The 16,765-nt window shown below is 36.7% G+C and overlaps 1 protein-coding gene across 7 annotated transcripts in view; it reads right to left on the bottom strand.

The window, feature by feature from the left end:
- The window catches only part of CHD9 (chromodomain helicase DNA binding protein 9), a 91,511-nt gene that overhangs the window by 27,932 nt on the left and 46,814 nt on the right, over positions 1-16,765 (bottom strand). For all 7 annotated transcript variants that reach the window (XM_037408675.1, XM_037408674.1, XM_037408676.1 and 4 more), the window contains 12 exons: positions 14,460-14,606; positions 13,068-13,136; positions 12,923-12,978; positions 11,370-11,487; positions 10,728-10,814; positions 9,232-9,369; positions 6,894-7,015; positions 5,415-5,658; positions 4,106-4,282; positions 3,079-3,222; positions 2,310-2,565; positions 1,274-1,484 (listed from right to left, as the gene is read on the bottom strand). In XM_037408675.1, the coding sequence (XP_037264572.1) occupies positions 1,274-1,484; positions 2,310-2,565; positions 3,079-3,222; positions 4,106-4,282; positions 5,415-5,658; positions 6,894-7,015; positions 9,232-9,369; positions 10,728-10,814; positions 11,370-11,487; positions 12,923-12,978; positions 13,068-13,136; positions 14,460-14,606 (1,769 nt within the window). The remainder of the gene's footprint in view (positions 1-1,273; positions 1,485-2,309; positions 2,566-3,078; positions 3,223-4,105; positions 4,283-5,414; positions 5,659-6,893; positions 7,016-9,231; positions 9,370-10,727; positions 10,815-11,369; positions 11,488-12,922; positions 12,979-13,067; positions 13,137-14,459; positions 14,607-16,765) is intronic.

Raw genomic sequence — 16,765 nt, 5'->3', positions numbered from 1 at the left:
GACAATCCACAGGACCACAGGCATTTTGGCAGGCAGCCATCTCCTACAGCCATGAATTCTCCTAAGTATTAAGTCTAATCACGTGTGCACTCTAACATTTCTAATCAAACAGTAGCATAGACCAAATTTCAGCTTCTATAGATTTCAGAAAATTCCACCTGTAGATATGATGCAGTGGTCTACGTGTCGTACAACATTATAGAATAAGGAGTACATGCCATATTGGATTATCAAGTCCTACTACCAAGTTAAAATTAGTCTATTAAAACAAAACATATAAACTGTTGAGCTCTTGGTTCAAATTGATAGCTTTACGAAACAAAGCACATCGAAACACGGAAGTCATATAAAATTATCACAGAAAGAGGTATTATGCTCTACTAACAATTTTCAATATATATTTCATTATCTATTGCAGGAAGGCTTGACATTTTTACTATTGTTTTTACATGTTAACTCCGTATTGCTATGTAGTTCACTGCTAGATATACAGTACGTACATTCCAATAAATCAACTACTAAAACCACCGGAACCATGCTTTTTTATAGTTTTTCAGGTTGAAAAACTACTGATTGTAACCAAGTTTAAGGTTAGATTTTTATGGGCTACGGCTTTACACACAGTATTTATTCACGTGCTTAAATAAGCTCTCCGTTTCCGTGGAGTCAACAGTATAATCAAAGGGTAATATTACGTGTGACAGCAAGAGCCAATCTAAGGAGCTGCTTTATGGCTGGCAGTTCAGTTCTGCTGCAAAATTCAAAGCAGTAATAATTCAGGAAAGATAGGAAGCACCTTTTTATTTTTACATTACCAAAAAACAAACCTCCAGTCGTTTACCACTTTGTATTTATATTCTGCTCGGATTAAGGAGCTGCATTTCCCCTGTCTGCTCTGAGTTGAACAGATGTAAATAAAGAACATGTTCTATGCTTCCCAGAGTTTTGATCAGCAATGCCAAGATTGAAGTTACTTGGTTTCTGACAGGCAAGTATAAAAAGTACGTACATACAAGAATGCAATAGAAGAAGCATCAAACTCAAGGCATGTGGTTTACTCAACCACCTCTCTTTAGTTGCTCTCTGAAGTTTTTCATTTGTTGGTGAATAAATGATAAGCTATCACACAACACAGCAAGTCACACAGTGATTAGCGGAAAAAAAAAGTAAATCCTCTCTTTGGTATGTTGTAATCATTAATCCTGCAATAACATTCAAAGATATGCCTACTGAGAACCATGTACTATCGGAGGCAGAATATGCAGTATCTTACCTTTTATGTATAAGGTAATCCTCCAAAATATCAAGGCAGCGCACCATTTGAGAGAAGATAAGGACCTTGTGGCCTCCTGCTTTCATTTTTGGAAGAAGTTTATCAATAAGAACCAATTTACCAGCAGACTGGATCATTGCTTGCAGATGGAAGTCAGGCGCACTTGGGCTGTAAGTTTCTTTAAACTCTCCAAGGATCTTCTCTTCAGCACCTGGCAAAGAATGTATTTCTGTACCTATAGGTCTATCTACGAAACACCTCCATACACATACAAGACTAAGTTACTAAAACCAGTGCCTAGACACTAAATATCCCCCATTAACCACTGCTGGAGACAGAACTGAATGCTGGATGGATTTAAAGTCTAGCAAGAACACTTCTTTCTATGATCTCTGAAAACAAGTTTTTTAGCAGAACACCACAGAAAAAAACACCTAGAATGAGCAGAACCCCCGCCCCCACCCCCAGAATTGAAACCCCAAAAATACTATTTCTCAAGTGTTGTTCAACAAAAACAACTAAGAAACTCTTGAGTCCTTTTGTGTCTGTTACTTTAAATGGGTTGTACAGTCTTAAAAACAGTGTTTTGAAAGCCTTTTCTGAAAGTCCCACTACAACTGAAATCATTGCAAAAACTTTACGAGCTTAAAGGGTATTTTCTTGCAAGCAGGCAAAAACATCCAAGTTAGTTATAGCTAAGTGAGAAAAGCAACGAAGAATGACACAGACCATATCACTTGCAAAAAGCATTCATTTAAAAAGTTAGCTCTAGAAGTTTTTCATACTGCTTTTAAAGAGATCTAATGTTTCCATGAGGTAATTGCTTCTGAACATCCTGTGAAATCCTACAAAACAACGATTTCATGCTTCAGGCCGCAATTATGCAACTGCCTCACAACTCTGCCTTACATCTATCCAAAAAATGCTTCCACCTAATCTGATCCCTGGAAAGTCTGATGAAAAGTTACATATTTTAACTAAAAGTACAGAAGTAGTTAAAAAGTAGTACAAGAATCAGTCTTTATAAGTTATTTACCTTTGATGAGATAAGGGTGATTACAACACTTCCTGAGTTCCATCATAGTGTTAACCAGATTGGGTACATTTGCTTGCCCTGCTCCTTTGGATAAGAAAGCAAAATTTTTCTCCAAAATTGCTCGATAATATTTCTTCTGAATATTAGTTAGTTCTACTTCAATTATAGTTTCCTCCTTAGGAGCCAGCTTTTTTTCTACATCTTCCTTTAATCGTCTGAGCATCATGGGTTTCAGGATAGCTTGTAGTTTCTGAACCTAAATGAAACACAACAGTTTGTTGCAACATGAAAAATTAATAGCGTAGTTCATTTAAAAATTTTTGAACGCTGGATCACTCATCATTTTTTTTCCTATAATTACATAAAATGTTTTCCAGGTGGGATACAGCCTTATTTTTAACCCCAAATTACTGAAGAATTTTTTCACGTACTCCAAAACAACAACAAAAAGGGAGCTTTTTTACTAAGACTTGTGTTTACAAAGCCAGTAAATGCCACTTTTTATTATTCTCACTGTTTACCTGCCAAATTTACAAAGCCAACCCCAAAAAAGTTAAAATTATTCTTTAACATAAAGTATCATATTTAAAAGACTTCTACTGCCTGTACAGTTTAGAGAAACTGCATGACTAAAGAACTCACAGGGGCTATGTGGGGTGTGAAGAGGAGGGTGGGGGGATTGATTAACTGTTACTATCCAAAACAAGGTTTTCCTTCAAGGAAGTTACTCTTACACACTGAAGCTCAAAGGGAACTTAGCATGCAATACCTGTTCCTCTGTTTTAAGGTCTCCAAATTCTTGCATGAACGTAGATTCAGCAGGAAAACGCAACGGTTCAAGAAAATGAAGGAGGCTAAATAATTCTTCTACTGTGTTCTGCAGCGGGGTACCTGTTAACAGCACTTTATGCTCCTGTAAAAGGAAACAAAACTCACATGACCTATGTGCACACATCCGCAAAAATCTGTGTTAGGTCTGAGCATCATAACCTGAAAGTACCAGTTCTGTGTGTCACTAAGCACACATGTAATACGGATGAACAGACTTATAAAAGAACAACAGTAAGTATCTTCTGCTAGCTTGTCTTTAAATTCTGGTCTTCCTGTATCTGTAATGAGGAAGTGACTGAACACTTCAACAATGACTGTAATATCCACACGTGTGAATTCACACATCCTCTCTATAGTGTGGAAAATATACAGTAGCCATGCATCAGAAAGCAAGTAAGACAATTTCAGAGAACACATAGCAACAAGTGTATCAAAATAATAAAGAAATCAAAAAAACAATGCAAAACTAGTCATGGTGCATTTTGTATTAATGCACCAAAAGCATCAATATCCACGGTAGTATCCACTTTTTAAAAGCTTGCACTCTATCAAATGAAAGCTTAACTATGGGACTAGACAATAACTCTGTTTTAAATTCTGCTACTTGCTTGCTTTTATTGTAAAATAATTTGTTTAAAAAACTTTCCAGATTTTTAAAGATTAATTAGTGCACAAAAACTATTCTGGTGTAATAAATCAAATTTTAAATGAAATCGTCATCACAATCAAACTAAACTATAGACTAGTATCACCAAAAATAGATTCTGCTTGTAGCTGGAACTTGCCACGTTTTATTTAATCAACAACATACCAGCTATACATAAAATTGAAGAGACTATTAGGAATAGATACCTCCTGAGAAAGAATGCTCGAGAGGTCTTTTTTGGCAGGTAAAACAAATTTGTAATTTATTACCATATGGTACTTAACTAGAATCCAACACAAAGTGAAATATAGTTACTCACAAGGTTCATTAATTTTAGTCCTTCCAAGAGTTTGCAATTTTTGTTCTTCAGTCTGTGAGCTTCATCAATAATAACGCACCGCCATTCAATTGCATTTAACTCTGGACACCCACCAAGAATCATTTCAAAGGTTGTGATAATGGCTTGGAATCTGTAGGTACCTCGAACAATACGTCCCTAGAGATTAATCAACACGAAAAGATCTGTTACATTACCTTGAATCTACTCTATTAAAAGATATTGTTGCTGATATTTTATCCAGAGCCAGACGTCAGATTTTACATTACAAATGTGTTGGGGTGACAAAACAATTTATTGTATCTCTATAACATCGTAACTGATACTAGTGAGTAACTACCCATAGCCACAAATCCAATACTGTCTAGCCAACAGTGAAATTTTAACCTCTTCTAAATTACAGATATAACTATCTAATAAAACTATTTCAAAAGGTACATGTAGATTGCATCACATTTTTAACTCTGGGAAAATCTGAAAGACTGACAGGAAAAACCCTACAGTCGATCAATCCAAACATACGATGGGAACATTTAGCACTTGTACAGTAACGCAGTAAAAATATCACCTGAGAATGAAGTGAACCCTTTTTGTACAGCTTACTCTACTCCGCTGGTCTGACAGAGAGAACGCGTAAGGCCTTCACTAAGGCAGTATACAGTAACTGACTAGAGAAACAAGATATCATTTTAATATTTAGCACTACTTAAAAAAGAAGTTTTTCGCCTTAATGATTTTGTAGAAGTACCATGACAGTCTAGAAATACTTTGTTGTTGCGGAGCATATAGAAAAGGCAAAAAACTCATTTTAAAAAAAGGCAGCGCTCAAGGTTTTTTCAAGTAATTTAATGTGAAGTATTCAGACAGAAAAGCACTGTACACGGACAAAGCTAGTTTACACGAAGAGAAGGAAATCGACAGCTACATAAAGGTAACATAAAGCTTAATCGGCTGTACTTTTGTTCTCACTGCTCTTCAAATTCAGGACCCAACAGCAACCATCTGTGTACACTTTAATCTCCGCATGAGTATCAGCGTCACTGCTATTCAACTACAAAATTACTCAGCATACCGAAACAACACAGAGCTTGCCGCAACCACTTTCATAAAATCTACTCAGTAAGCATATGTTAAAGACTCTTAATATGTACAAAGCCTAAAAACGCACATCACAGGATGTAAAATGATTTTCATTCAGACATACATACAGATAACGGAAAGTATACTTTTCATTACTACTACCTGAAACAGGTTTCGGGTAAGTTACTACAATCAAGTGACATTACACTACCTGGGAGTCCCTGAAGTACATTTCATACTGCTGAATCATCTGCCGGCTGATCATACTTCCATGATACACAACAACATTGAGGTCAGTCCACGTGCGAAATTCTCTTTCCCAGTTTGTTATAGTGGAAAGCGGAGCTATGATCAGAAAAGGCCCTCTTATACCAGCCAGGAGGATTTCATAGAGAAATGTAATTGACTGAATGGTTTTGCCAAGACCCATTTCATCCGCTAAAATGCAATTTCGTCTGAAAGTAAAATACAGTTCTTTATCAGCATCAAAAAAGTACAGACGCTAAAGCTGTTACTCAAACGCACAATTTATAAAAATGAACCTCAAATACACTCACAGAAAACAATAGTCAAAATTAAGGCCCTGTAAAAGATGCTTGCAAAAGCTCCTTGGTTATGGTGAAACAATGTACTCAGTACACAAAACCACAAGCTTTCAATCACGGTTTGCACTGGCTAAACCTGAGAATTACATGTTCCATGAGGAAAATATTCCAGAAATATTCTTTTGGAGCTACATCTGCCCTAATTAAAGGAATTCATCAGATTTCCTACATGTAACGCTCACCTTGACAAAACTGCTAGAAGTTAATGAAGATTCCTTAAAAGTCACAAAGTACCCCAGCTACACTCACGTAAAAGGAGTGCATTACAGCACCGCTGACCAGTTTCCCCTCATTTCCAAAACTGAAACAGACGCATATAACCAAATCACTACATGGAGTACCGCTGGGCGCTCTCCCTTAGCCATACATTCCAGCCCTTGGGCTCTGTTTGCACAGGCGGTCACACAGCTACGCAGTGCTTGACTGAGAATGCAAACAGTATTTTTGCAGATCGTGAAACTGTATGTGAAAATCATATGCTCACTGATGTAACCTCTATTAAGGACAGGCAACTGGTATTTTGGAAGTAAAGAAAGCAGGAAGATTCATGAATAGAAATCCAATTCAGATACAGCAAATAGATCATTCTGGAAAAAATATCTTTAGGATCATCACATTCCCGTTAATTCGCCATAGCACTGATGAACATAAGTTAACTTCAGCTTAGAATGTAGAAAACAGAATTATTTACTAGCCTTGTTTTTGAAGAGAGGTAACTTTATTTGAAATACATACTAATGCTAGAAATCATTTTCAAAGACTCAAGGTGTTTCCCAGTTGTTCCAAAAATTCTAAAAGCTTGCACTTTAGCGGAAATTGCTTTTTTGTTTTAATTTCCTCATAGCTATTGAATATTTCTTTTCAGTAAGGTTAGTTTTGTCCTTTTAAGATTTGTTTTTTGTTATTCTTGTGGATAAAAACATACTACTTGTATACCCAGAGAAATTTGGTTTTTCCAGTTACACCCTTTTAGCTATAAGCACAGAAGGTAAGATAAATTTAGTTTAAATAGTATTCATTCCCAGTAACAGTGATTCACTCCATATGGTTTAAAATTTTCATTAGAAAACATTCCATGCATATACCTATTGTACCAGTTGAACAGGAGCCAGTTAAGTCCTTCCAGTTGATATTCCCTGAGCTGATTGCCATTTTTATATTCCCTGGACTGTTCTATCTTCTTCCAGGAGTTTGGAGGTGGTCGGTCCTTTGAGGGAAAAATTAATACATGTGCAAGTTGGTACATGTCTTGTTTTTCTGAAACCTTTTAACCCACTATTTCCCGAGTGTAACAATTTAGATTTAGAATGTAAATATTCAACCTTAAAACTGGGAAGGTATCACTGTTAACATTACTTACTAATTACTAGTCTGTGGAAACTTGATTTTTTAATTTATTTGTATATTTATTTATATTTTTAAAATTAATTTAAGACTGTATTATAATAACAATTAAATGATTTGTAAAACTAAGAATACAAATAGTTTAGCACTGGTGATTTTAAACACTAATTCATTTATACAAGAAAGTTCAAGAATATAAAAAGTTTCACTTTGAAAGCTCTAGGAAAGCTGTCCTACAACCAGACTAAACCACGTACTGGGACTACTAAAATCCCCAGAGTCTTAAGTATATCTGGATGCTGATGCTATCCTCCTGAAGCCATTTGGGTAATCTACACTGAATTACTGTGATCTTGCCCTTTCCCTTCAGCACTTGCAGAACCTGGTCACTGCTGATCACTTGATCTTACAGCCAATTCAAGAAGCATGCGGCAAGACTACAAAGAAGTAAGACTTGTGAGCGGTTTAGTTCCCTGAATCAATTTCACCAAGGGATCAGATGAAAGACAGTATCAGCAAGTGCAGGATCATGATACAAAGGACATGACAAAACACACTGTAACAGTATCAAGGCATATCATCTTAATGTCCCTAGCAAGCTAAAGGAAAGCTGAAAGGCTACCTATCACAAAAAACCAAACCAACCAAACAACACGCACACCACCCCACCACCCCCCACTTGCCAAGCCTGGAGACTAAACAGGCTAGACACGAGCTTAACAGGCAGCTTAACAGAGAAATCATGAAGTTTTTGGCTGATACTAGATAGGATTCCAGCAGAAAACATCTCTTATGGTTAGCTTTTGCATCCCAATGTGGACAAACTCGCACATTGAAGTATTTTTAGTAAGAGCTTTTCTGGTCAGCTATACATAGCGTCCCGTCCCCCCTCTGCATTTCTCAGTATTTATAAAAGCCTGCATTCACTCTAGACTCACATGGCCTTATCTGGTAACTCTGAATTTTAGATTTGAATTATACATCTCTGCATTGCCAACATCAGCATCACCTGACACCAGGTCCTTCAGCAGCAGCAGTAGCTGTCCCTCCCCAGCAGCTGTGGCTTCCCCCCCCTCACCCAAAGCAACCATCTGTCCACTCCCCCACACCAGGAGCAGCCATGCTCCTGCTCGCACGGCTGCAGTCAGCAAATACTTTCTTGTAGTTGCTGAAGCTTGGAACAAAAAATACTTGCTGCTGATGCTAAGATGACTGTCAGTTGTACAGCTGCACTTTAATCATCTTCTTCCTCTCAAAGCCAAACACGGTAACAGAGAGGTATAAAAGCCCTTTTTCCCACATGCCAAAATAGCAGGATTTTAAATAAATACTAGAGAAATGAACTTCATATCATATGAAGGTGTTAATTGTGACTACTGCCGTGATCTGTAGATGGAAACCCCATTAAAATAAAAACCAAAGCTTACAAATTAAAAGTTATGTAAAATAAGTAAGTTAGAAGAAGTGTTGTATTATACCACACAGGACACATGTCTTACTCTGACAATGACATTTAGGACTTTAAAATAGAACTAATTTTTTTTCTCCTGCTCTGCGAGACAGAAGATTGATAATTTAAAGAGAAAACGCATTTCCTTATTACACGTGTTTTTCTTCCTTTCAGTTAGCCCTTTATGACAAGAAGAAAAATAAAAGCAGGAAGTAATTATGGAATCCGTTTGACAGATCTCATTTGCCAATTTCCTTCAGTGCTGAAGTACAAGACCTAACTCTGTTCTCTGTAAAAGGATGTTTATACTTTATTCTGTTTTCTCCTCGCCTTAATGGTGTTTAGATTCTGCGATTAGCTAGTTTCAGTGCGTTGCTCATCTTTCCGTTAGAAACTCAGAAAGTTAAAGCACTTCATATTTTTCTTAAGTATAAATTATTTCTTTTAAAGTAACAAATTAGATGAGAGTATTTATCTATGCCTACCTGAAAAAACATTATTCCTAGATAACAAGGCACACAGATCCTTTACAGTGAATGCCAATGAGCCTTATGTTTAACACAAGTTTAAAGTTGGGAAAATCAAATCCAATTTGCCAAGACAGACAAGTAAATTAGGTATAATTTTACCAATCTCCTTGAGTCAGGCCTGGAAGCTTGCAATTGTTCAAATTCTTCTATTTTTGCTTGATCTACATCTTCTTTCAGCTCCCACGTACTGTCTTCATATGGCAACGAACACCACTTTACTAAATAGTAAATAACAGGCTGCAGAAGAAAATTCTGAATGTTATCAGCTTTTAATTTAGTGTACAGACTGCTAATATGCCTTACTATTTGAGCAGCTAGCTCACATGAGAACTGGAAACAAAAGCACATTTCTCCTATCTTTTAAAACGTTTGGTGCAGATTCTTGCTGTCTACCTAACTTATCCTTGGCTTCTCATACTCTGCCATTTGTGGTAGGCCCCTGGAGTACTTTTTAATCCCACTTGCCCACAAGTACATCTTAGTTTTAGGAAAAATAAATTGCTACATTTGTGATGTTTGCGGAAACAGGGCGGGGAGGGTGGAAGTAACTGCAGCGGTTAACTACAGAGATGCTACCCAGAACATTTGCTCCACTCTCCAAATCAGGTTACCTGACTCTACAACCAAGACCCTGAGAGAGTTCCTCAACAGGTCTGCTAGGCAACCTATAGAAAAATTTAGGAAAAGTCTCAAAAGATGGAACCAACGCAGATTACTGTAGAATCAGTAAATAAATATTTAAAAACCAAATAAAATGTCATCTTTCAAAAAGCTGGGGGCAAACCTTATGACATCACCACACTTCTTCTAAAGGCGTTATGACAAATCTGCTGCATACAATGAAAAGTAATTTTAACCCTCAACCCTGCTTTAGGAAGATTAAAGCAGAATTCACTGGGTAAGTCTGCTCATTTTGTTATCTAGAAAAACAGAGTAAGTATCATAGCTATTCCAACAGCCTTAATCAACTACTTTGTCAGCTCTCTGCCTGCTTCAGACTCTTTTTTGCATATTGGCAATTTATTTGCTTTTCTGTTTTTTTTTTTTTTAAATTTATTTATTATTATTTTTATTTTCTAATGTCATGGGTTTGTTCTATAATAGCATTCCAGAAGAGGTACTTCAAGTTAAAAAAAAGTTTCGATAAATACAGAGGAAAAGGTCCACTTGTGGCTGTCAAAACACCTCTCAATCACTGGTTGCCTAAAGCCTAGGGACAGAGTTAGAGAGGAAGAGGCAGTCACCACTGCCCTGCCTTCAGCTGTGACCCCTTCTCACTGTCAGAGGTAAGGACAGTAGATGCAATCAGTCTCTTGTTGGAACTCACAAGGCAATTATCAGACCTCATATTTATGGTTAGTAACTACCTAAGCTTTCTCTATGATGACCTATTAATACTCATAATATAAGCCACTGAACTCTGATTTCTATTTCAAAATAGATGTCTAGCATAGGAAATAAGATCGTCATGTCCCATAAAAAAATGTTGCTGAAGCTTAAAATCATTAAGGCAGTACTCTGAAATCTGCTAAAATGATGATTACCAAACAGTGCTTGGAGATGTATCTTCTTGATTTGCTTTAAGATTTATTTACCTCACCAGTGTCCTTATCTTCACAAAGAGATACTTCTAATACCCGATCTACTTCAACATAGTCAGGATTAAAAGGTTCTTCTTCCATCTGCAATGCAAGATTAATAAAGTCAGTAAAGAGGCAAAAAAATGCTGGTATATGCTGACACTTGGTGTCATCGTAAACAAAATTAATTTGGCAGCTGGAAACTACTGAGGCTTTTGCACACATCTTAAAATCCCTCAACCCCCACAGCCTTTTTTAAAAAATTATTTATTTGGGGTTTTTTTTGGCAACAGGCACCAAAGAGGGATCTGACATGAGAATAGAAAATGCAGTCATTTAGGGATGAATTGCTGTTTTGGGAAAGCCATATAGTAGTGAAACTAGTGATACTAACATCATCTTTCCCTCCTTACCCCTTTGAAGTAGTTACCCAAACAATCCCAATTTTAAACCGTGCAGGTCAGGTTAGTTCAGCTACTCCAGAAGACTCGCTCTTAAAATTACATTAAACAACCAATCCCCTGCCATAATCAACCCCTCAACCCCCGACAGCTCATTCTTACTTCTCAACATTCAGTTGTTCTATTTAAAAGCAAACTATTAATCACAACTTTACAAGGAAAATAAAGCTTAATTAATTGTGTATCTCATACTCACATCTGCAAAAAAGTGAGCTCTTTGTGCTTGCCTTAGTTTGAATCGTTTTATTTTCTGCTGGATTCTTTTATCCTTTAAAAGCTGTTGTTCTGTGGCCCACTCACAGTGGAGGTAAGAGCTAAATTTACAAAGATTAACATTAACGTGCTAGTGAAAGCAAAAGCTTACTATTTTTAATATACAGTTAATCCAGTATATTTTATAAACCAGAATTTCACTCAAAAAGAACATTTTATCATTTAAGACAGAATTCACTATAAAGATCAAAGATTTATTCCTCCAAAAAATCGTCTCACAGCATCTAGTTAAGGCAGAATTTTTTGGCTAGGACCTCTATGGATTCACTGATTTCCTTTATGTGTCCTAACGAGAGAAACAAGTGTATTTAAAGTAAGCTTAAATAAATGAAGTTTTAATCAAGTTTAAAATCTGACACCTCTATCAGAAAATACCCAGAGATATGAAGTACCGAATATACACCGGAGCTAACTTTTTCATGTACTTCAGGTGAACATTTCTTGACAAGTACTGCTGAACTATACAGCTGAGCCCATTAAAAGATCAGTGAGGAGCGTCAGAGCCCATGGCAAAAAGGAACATGCCATCAGACTGGACTGGGAGAGAACACAGCAAGTCAAAGGAAGGAGGAAGCATGAGCACCGGTACCTACACCACCTGACTGCACCCCACGTGAGCCTTTCTGAAGTTAGACTGGTTTGACAGAAGTACATATTTCTTCCTCACACTCCCTTTTTAATATGTTTTCATCACTCTTTATGCTTTCTAAAGATATGGTAGAAAAAAAGAGCAGCTGCTGCTGGGTATTACTCATTCTCGGATGAAAAGACAGACTTTACCCTTTCAGAAAACAAGGGCTAAATGGTCTCCAGAAACATGTGAACCCAGAGTCTCAAAAAAACCCAACCCAAACCACCACATTTATTAGCAAGAATCTAATGAAATTACTCACATATGTAAAATTAGAAATGTACTGGCACTTTCAACATCAAGAAGCAGGTAGTGACAGAAAAATAGGTATGACATTTTAAATAGGAAAATATGGAAAAAGCTCTTCTTCGTTCTTTATTTCCTGCTTCAGATGTAAAAATAATTTCCATTGCTAAAAGTTTTGTTCTTTTTAAAATGGTACAGCTGACTCCTACATCAAGCTCTCCTCAATGTATGATCCTGTAAATCTAACTTAGGTTCACAAAATAGCTCTGATCTAAATTCATGAAATTATAACTAGCCTCAGACATGTAGCCGCTGCTGAATTTAATAAAATATATCTTCTCTAAAAATTCTGTTCTTTTGGCAATAACAGCTGTCAGTTTATTGGCCAGTGCTGGTTTCACAATACTGATAATTTTAAAGTTACTACTAACAACATAATGTAGATTCTTAGCAATTTTAAGATTAAATCTGTAAAGAAAAATTTCAAAAAGATGACAAAATCTGATTATAAGTCACCTTCAAACAATATCAAACTTTAGCACGTGCTTATGGTACTTATCATTTCAGTCAACACCTCCAATGAAACTTTTAATACTTACTAGTTCTTATATTTCACAAAGAACTCTTCTGTTTCTACTGTCATCCCAGCAGATATCTAGGAAAGGAAATTCACAGGAAACATCAAATAATAAATACAAATCCCTTTTTTCAAATAAGCAACTTCGATTCATGACAATCACTTACTTCTTTCTTTATTACCCTGGAGGATAAGATCTTGTCTACAATTGCTGCATCTTCTTCACTTGGATTTTCCTATAAATGCAGGAAAAGACTTCAGTCACACTAAATTCCCTCTCTTCAAAGTTATCAGGCTTAAAACGAGATGTCCTGGTTAACCCCAGCTTGGGTTAAACCACACAGAAGAAAACAGTATCATTATAAATTGTAGTAAATACCCTCTCTCCAAACTCATCAGGCTTAAAACCTTCAAACACCAGCAGCTGGTTAAAAGATCAACAATAAAGGCAAATTTGACCTCTACCAGCAGCACTCTTTTTTTAACAGTCTGGGAGTAAAATTTAAAATGCAGGTCTATATTCAGAGCGAAATACATGCAAAAGTACAGCAAGTCTGGCACTTCCAAAGAGCATCAGATGCAATGCTCACCTGCAAAACACACTTACAGAGCAATGGTGACTCTGATGCCTGCCAGACACAGACTCCCTGTGAATGCCCCGCTGAGTTGATGCGATACAGTGAACATACCCAGAATCTCGTTATACAGATAGGGAGAAATAAGAACTTTGGCAGATTGGTTAAAACAAACAAACAAACCCCAAAACCAAAACAAAGCAAAACCAACATATGTAGAACTCAATTCAACAGATTTACTCTGAACACAGCTAACAAACGTGCTGTGGAGTCAGGTAGACAAGGTCATGCTCGGGTATTCCAGCAGGGCTTAGGTGTGACACTGATAGGGGATTACTTGGCTCCACCGAGAGCGAAGCTGTGGTTCCAGAGATCAAGAGTCCATGTTTAAAAGGTTGCTTGCAATAAAAAAAATCACCTTTTCCCTCTTGTCTTGATTTGTTCCCAATCACACTATCTTTCTCCTTCCAACTTTGTCACCCTTCAAACTTCTCACGAACACTTTTTTTCCTGTTTCTTTCCTGCCACTTCGTTTACCTAGAATGGCTCAACAGCAAGTTTGAGTACCAGAGCTGGCACAAGTTAAATAGTGAAGTGCAAACCTGAAGGGGGGTAAAAAGGAATGAGTATCCTTTTTAAAAATCTCAGTAAGCAGAGACCCCCATAGGGTCATTTAATGTTATACTTCTGAAAGTCATCTTTTTATCAGCATACAGGTTTTCCATATGCCTACAGAGCGTAGCGCATTATTTGAGACATACCTAGCCTTAGCCTCATCCTTCAGCTAATGACTGTTTATAACAGAAAAGAAAACACAGTAGTAAGCAATTTCTTCCAGTTTTCAAGATCTTAGCAAGGTGTCACATTAAATGAACCGTGGCTTAGTAATAACAATGTATTCCTTCCAAATTAGGAGCTTTATTCACTGAACTCCATGAGAGAAATGAGAAGGTCCCACTACAGACCAAGCCAGTTTTCACTTACCACAAATAACTGTAAAGGCTGTTCAGCAGGTAAAGGGGCAGAATTCTTTTTGATTTTCACAGACACTTTAGCTTCTTCTTCCGACTGTTTTCCTTCTCCTTCTTCAGCATATTTTTTCCTTTTAACTTGACGATTTGATCTTCTCTTCTGCATGCAGGCGAATAAAACCAGAAGCGTCACCAAAAATTTCCTCTAACATGAACTGCAAGTGCTGGGAAACTATAAGCAACACTTACATGTAAAACCTAAGGCCAACGTTTGATAGAAAACATGAAGCATGTGAATCACAAAGGGACAGAAGTAGCCACATACTATTCTAGATAAATTAATTTCTTTTTTTCTGTTTCATATAAACATTTGCTACTTTTATTTTTAGAGTTTGAAAGCAAGCCTAGAACAATATTTTCAGGGTATAGAAGCAAAGCGGGCATATAACAGATCTCCCATAAGCATCAGTATTTCAACAGCAGTTCCATAATGCAATGTAACAGCAGTGTGTTACCATTCTATTAAAGATACAAAATATGCTGAAGCGTCTCTACTGTGCAACAGTCCTATAAATAAAAAAAATTATGAAGATTTTCATTAGATCCCATTGGTCAGATTGGTGATGAAGCCTGATTTGATGGCTAATAAAGCCTGTTGCTTTGTTAATGTATTTGTTTTCTCCTCCACCTTAATCAAGCTTGTTTAACAGCAGCGTTTGGCTTACTTTGTGGTTTCTCTCTCCCATCTTCCACTCCTGTTTCTGCAAGAATCTGAGGATAACAAGTTCCAGTTGCAGAAATAATGTTCAGTCTAAGAAAGTAATTCCTTCTCACTCACTGTTTAAGTTTCAAATACTTGGATTATTAAGATATTGCATATCCTTTCCACCCCTCAGTACCATTATACAGGACACTGCGTATTTAACCATAAGGTTAATTTGTAAATCCATTAGACAGATAATGACAGAAGAATCAAACTATTCAGCCAATATTTGAAAGCACTGCAATCTGCTTTAGAGAACAAAGATAAAATCACCTAAGTAAAATAGTCTCTATAAAATAAATTAATTATATTGAACAACACAGCAAGATGTATTTTTGTTTAGGAAAAGCCACTTAATACACTTACTGTGGTGCAATACACCACAGTAATGAGTTGGGAGAAGAAGAAGTTGTGAACAGAACAAACCCCAAAATCCTGCGGTCATTATATCTGCTCCGCTGAAACCAGTAAGTAACAGTAAGATTGCAGCACAGGAACTTTCTTCCTGACTGTTAACTTCAGCACTTGGTCTGGCTGGTATCTGGTAAAAGACCTAGCTATGCTATAAGTATTTTAGTTAAGTATAGTAGAAACATTTTAAGTTTTTTAGTAAGGTAGAGTAGAAATACCACATACAGAGTAAAAAACAAAGGATAGGCATCACCATTCATCTGGAGAAGCTACATATATGAAACTACTCAAATGGATTTTCACAGTAACGTAGCCAGATTAGGTATTTTTCAGTAAAAAGTTGACTGTATGCAGGGTGGGGTGTTAGCATAAAAAGAAACTTCAGATTTAAACAGGCACATTAATGTGACATAGAATGTCACATTATAGTCAAGTCAACAGTTTGCTGACAAGGGGTAGATTTTATGTATTTATTTTTAAAGTGTCAGCTAATAGGAGCAATGCAAAATGATGTATGAATTCGGAAAAAAAGGATTAAGAACCACGCTAAAGTTTTACTCATTAAGCATTGGTTGGATTTTTCAAAACCTAACGAGGCATTAATTGGCATTTTCAATCCTTCTCAGTGTGTCTTTTCTTAAAATACGAAGTGATGAACAAGACATCAACAGACACGTTCTCCGACATATAAATACATAACCCGAGTCGTCTGAAAAAAAACCAAAACCAACAAACTTCCCCTGAGCCTAGAAGAATGGTCATAAACAAATGCTCTAAGGCACAGAAGAAAGTAGCACCACACATTTTTCCTAGAAATAAATCAACGTATTTAAGGAAGACACTTACTGTGAAACTAAGCATACAAAATGAATTAGGGAACGAAAAAGACCTAAAATTGCCCTCCGGAGCTTAGAAATAGACACCTATTTGCAGTACGAAAAGAACATCATTAAAATGTTCAAAAACTAAAGAGAGAATGAACTCATGACTAATACAACTTTTGTCTTTCCTGTTACGCTTCTCCCAAACTCCTCTTAAAGTAGACAGGGCAGTGCTGTGTCACGCTGCTGAAAGTTTTTCTAACCCGTGCCACCCCTTACTATCTCTGCTCTCTGTTCCCTTCACACCGGGATCATGCATTTTAT

Source organism: Falco rusticolus, chromosome 15, assembly GCF_015220075.1.
Source record: "Falco rusticolus isolate bFalRus1 chromosome 15, bFalRus1.pri, whole genome shotgun sequence".
Lineage (NCBI taxonomy): Eukaryota > Metazoa > Chordata > Aves > Falconiformes > Falconidae > Falco > Falco rusticolus.
Note: the sequence above shows the minus strand (reverse complement) of the source record. Positions and strands in the feature narration are given on the sequence as shown.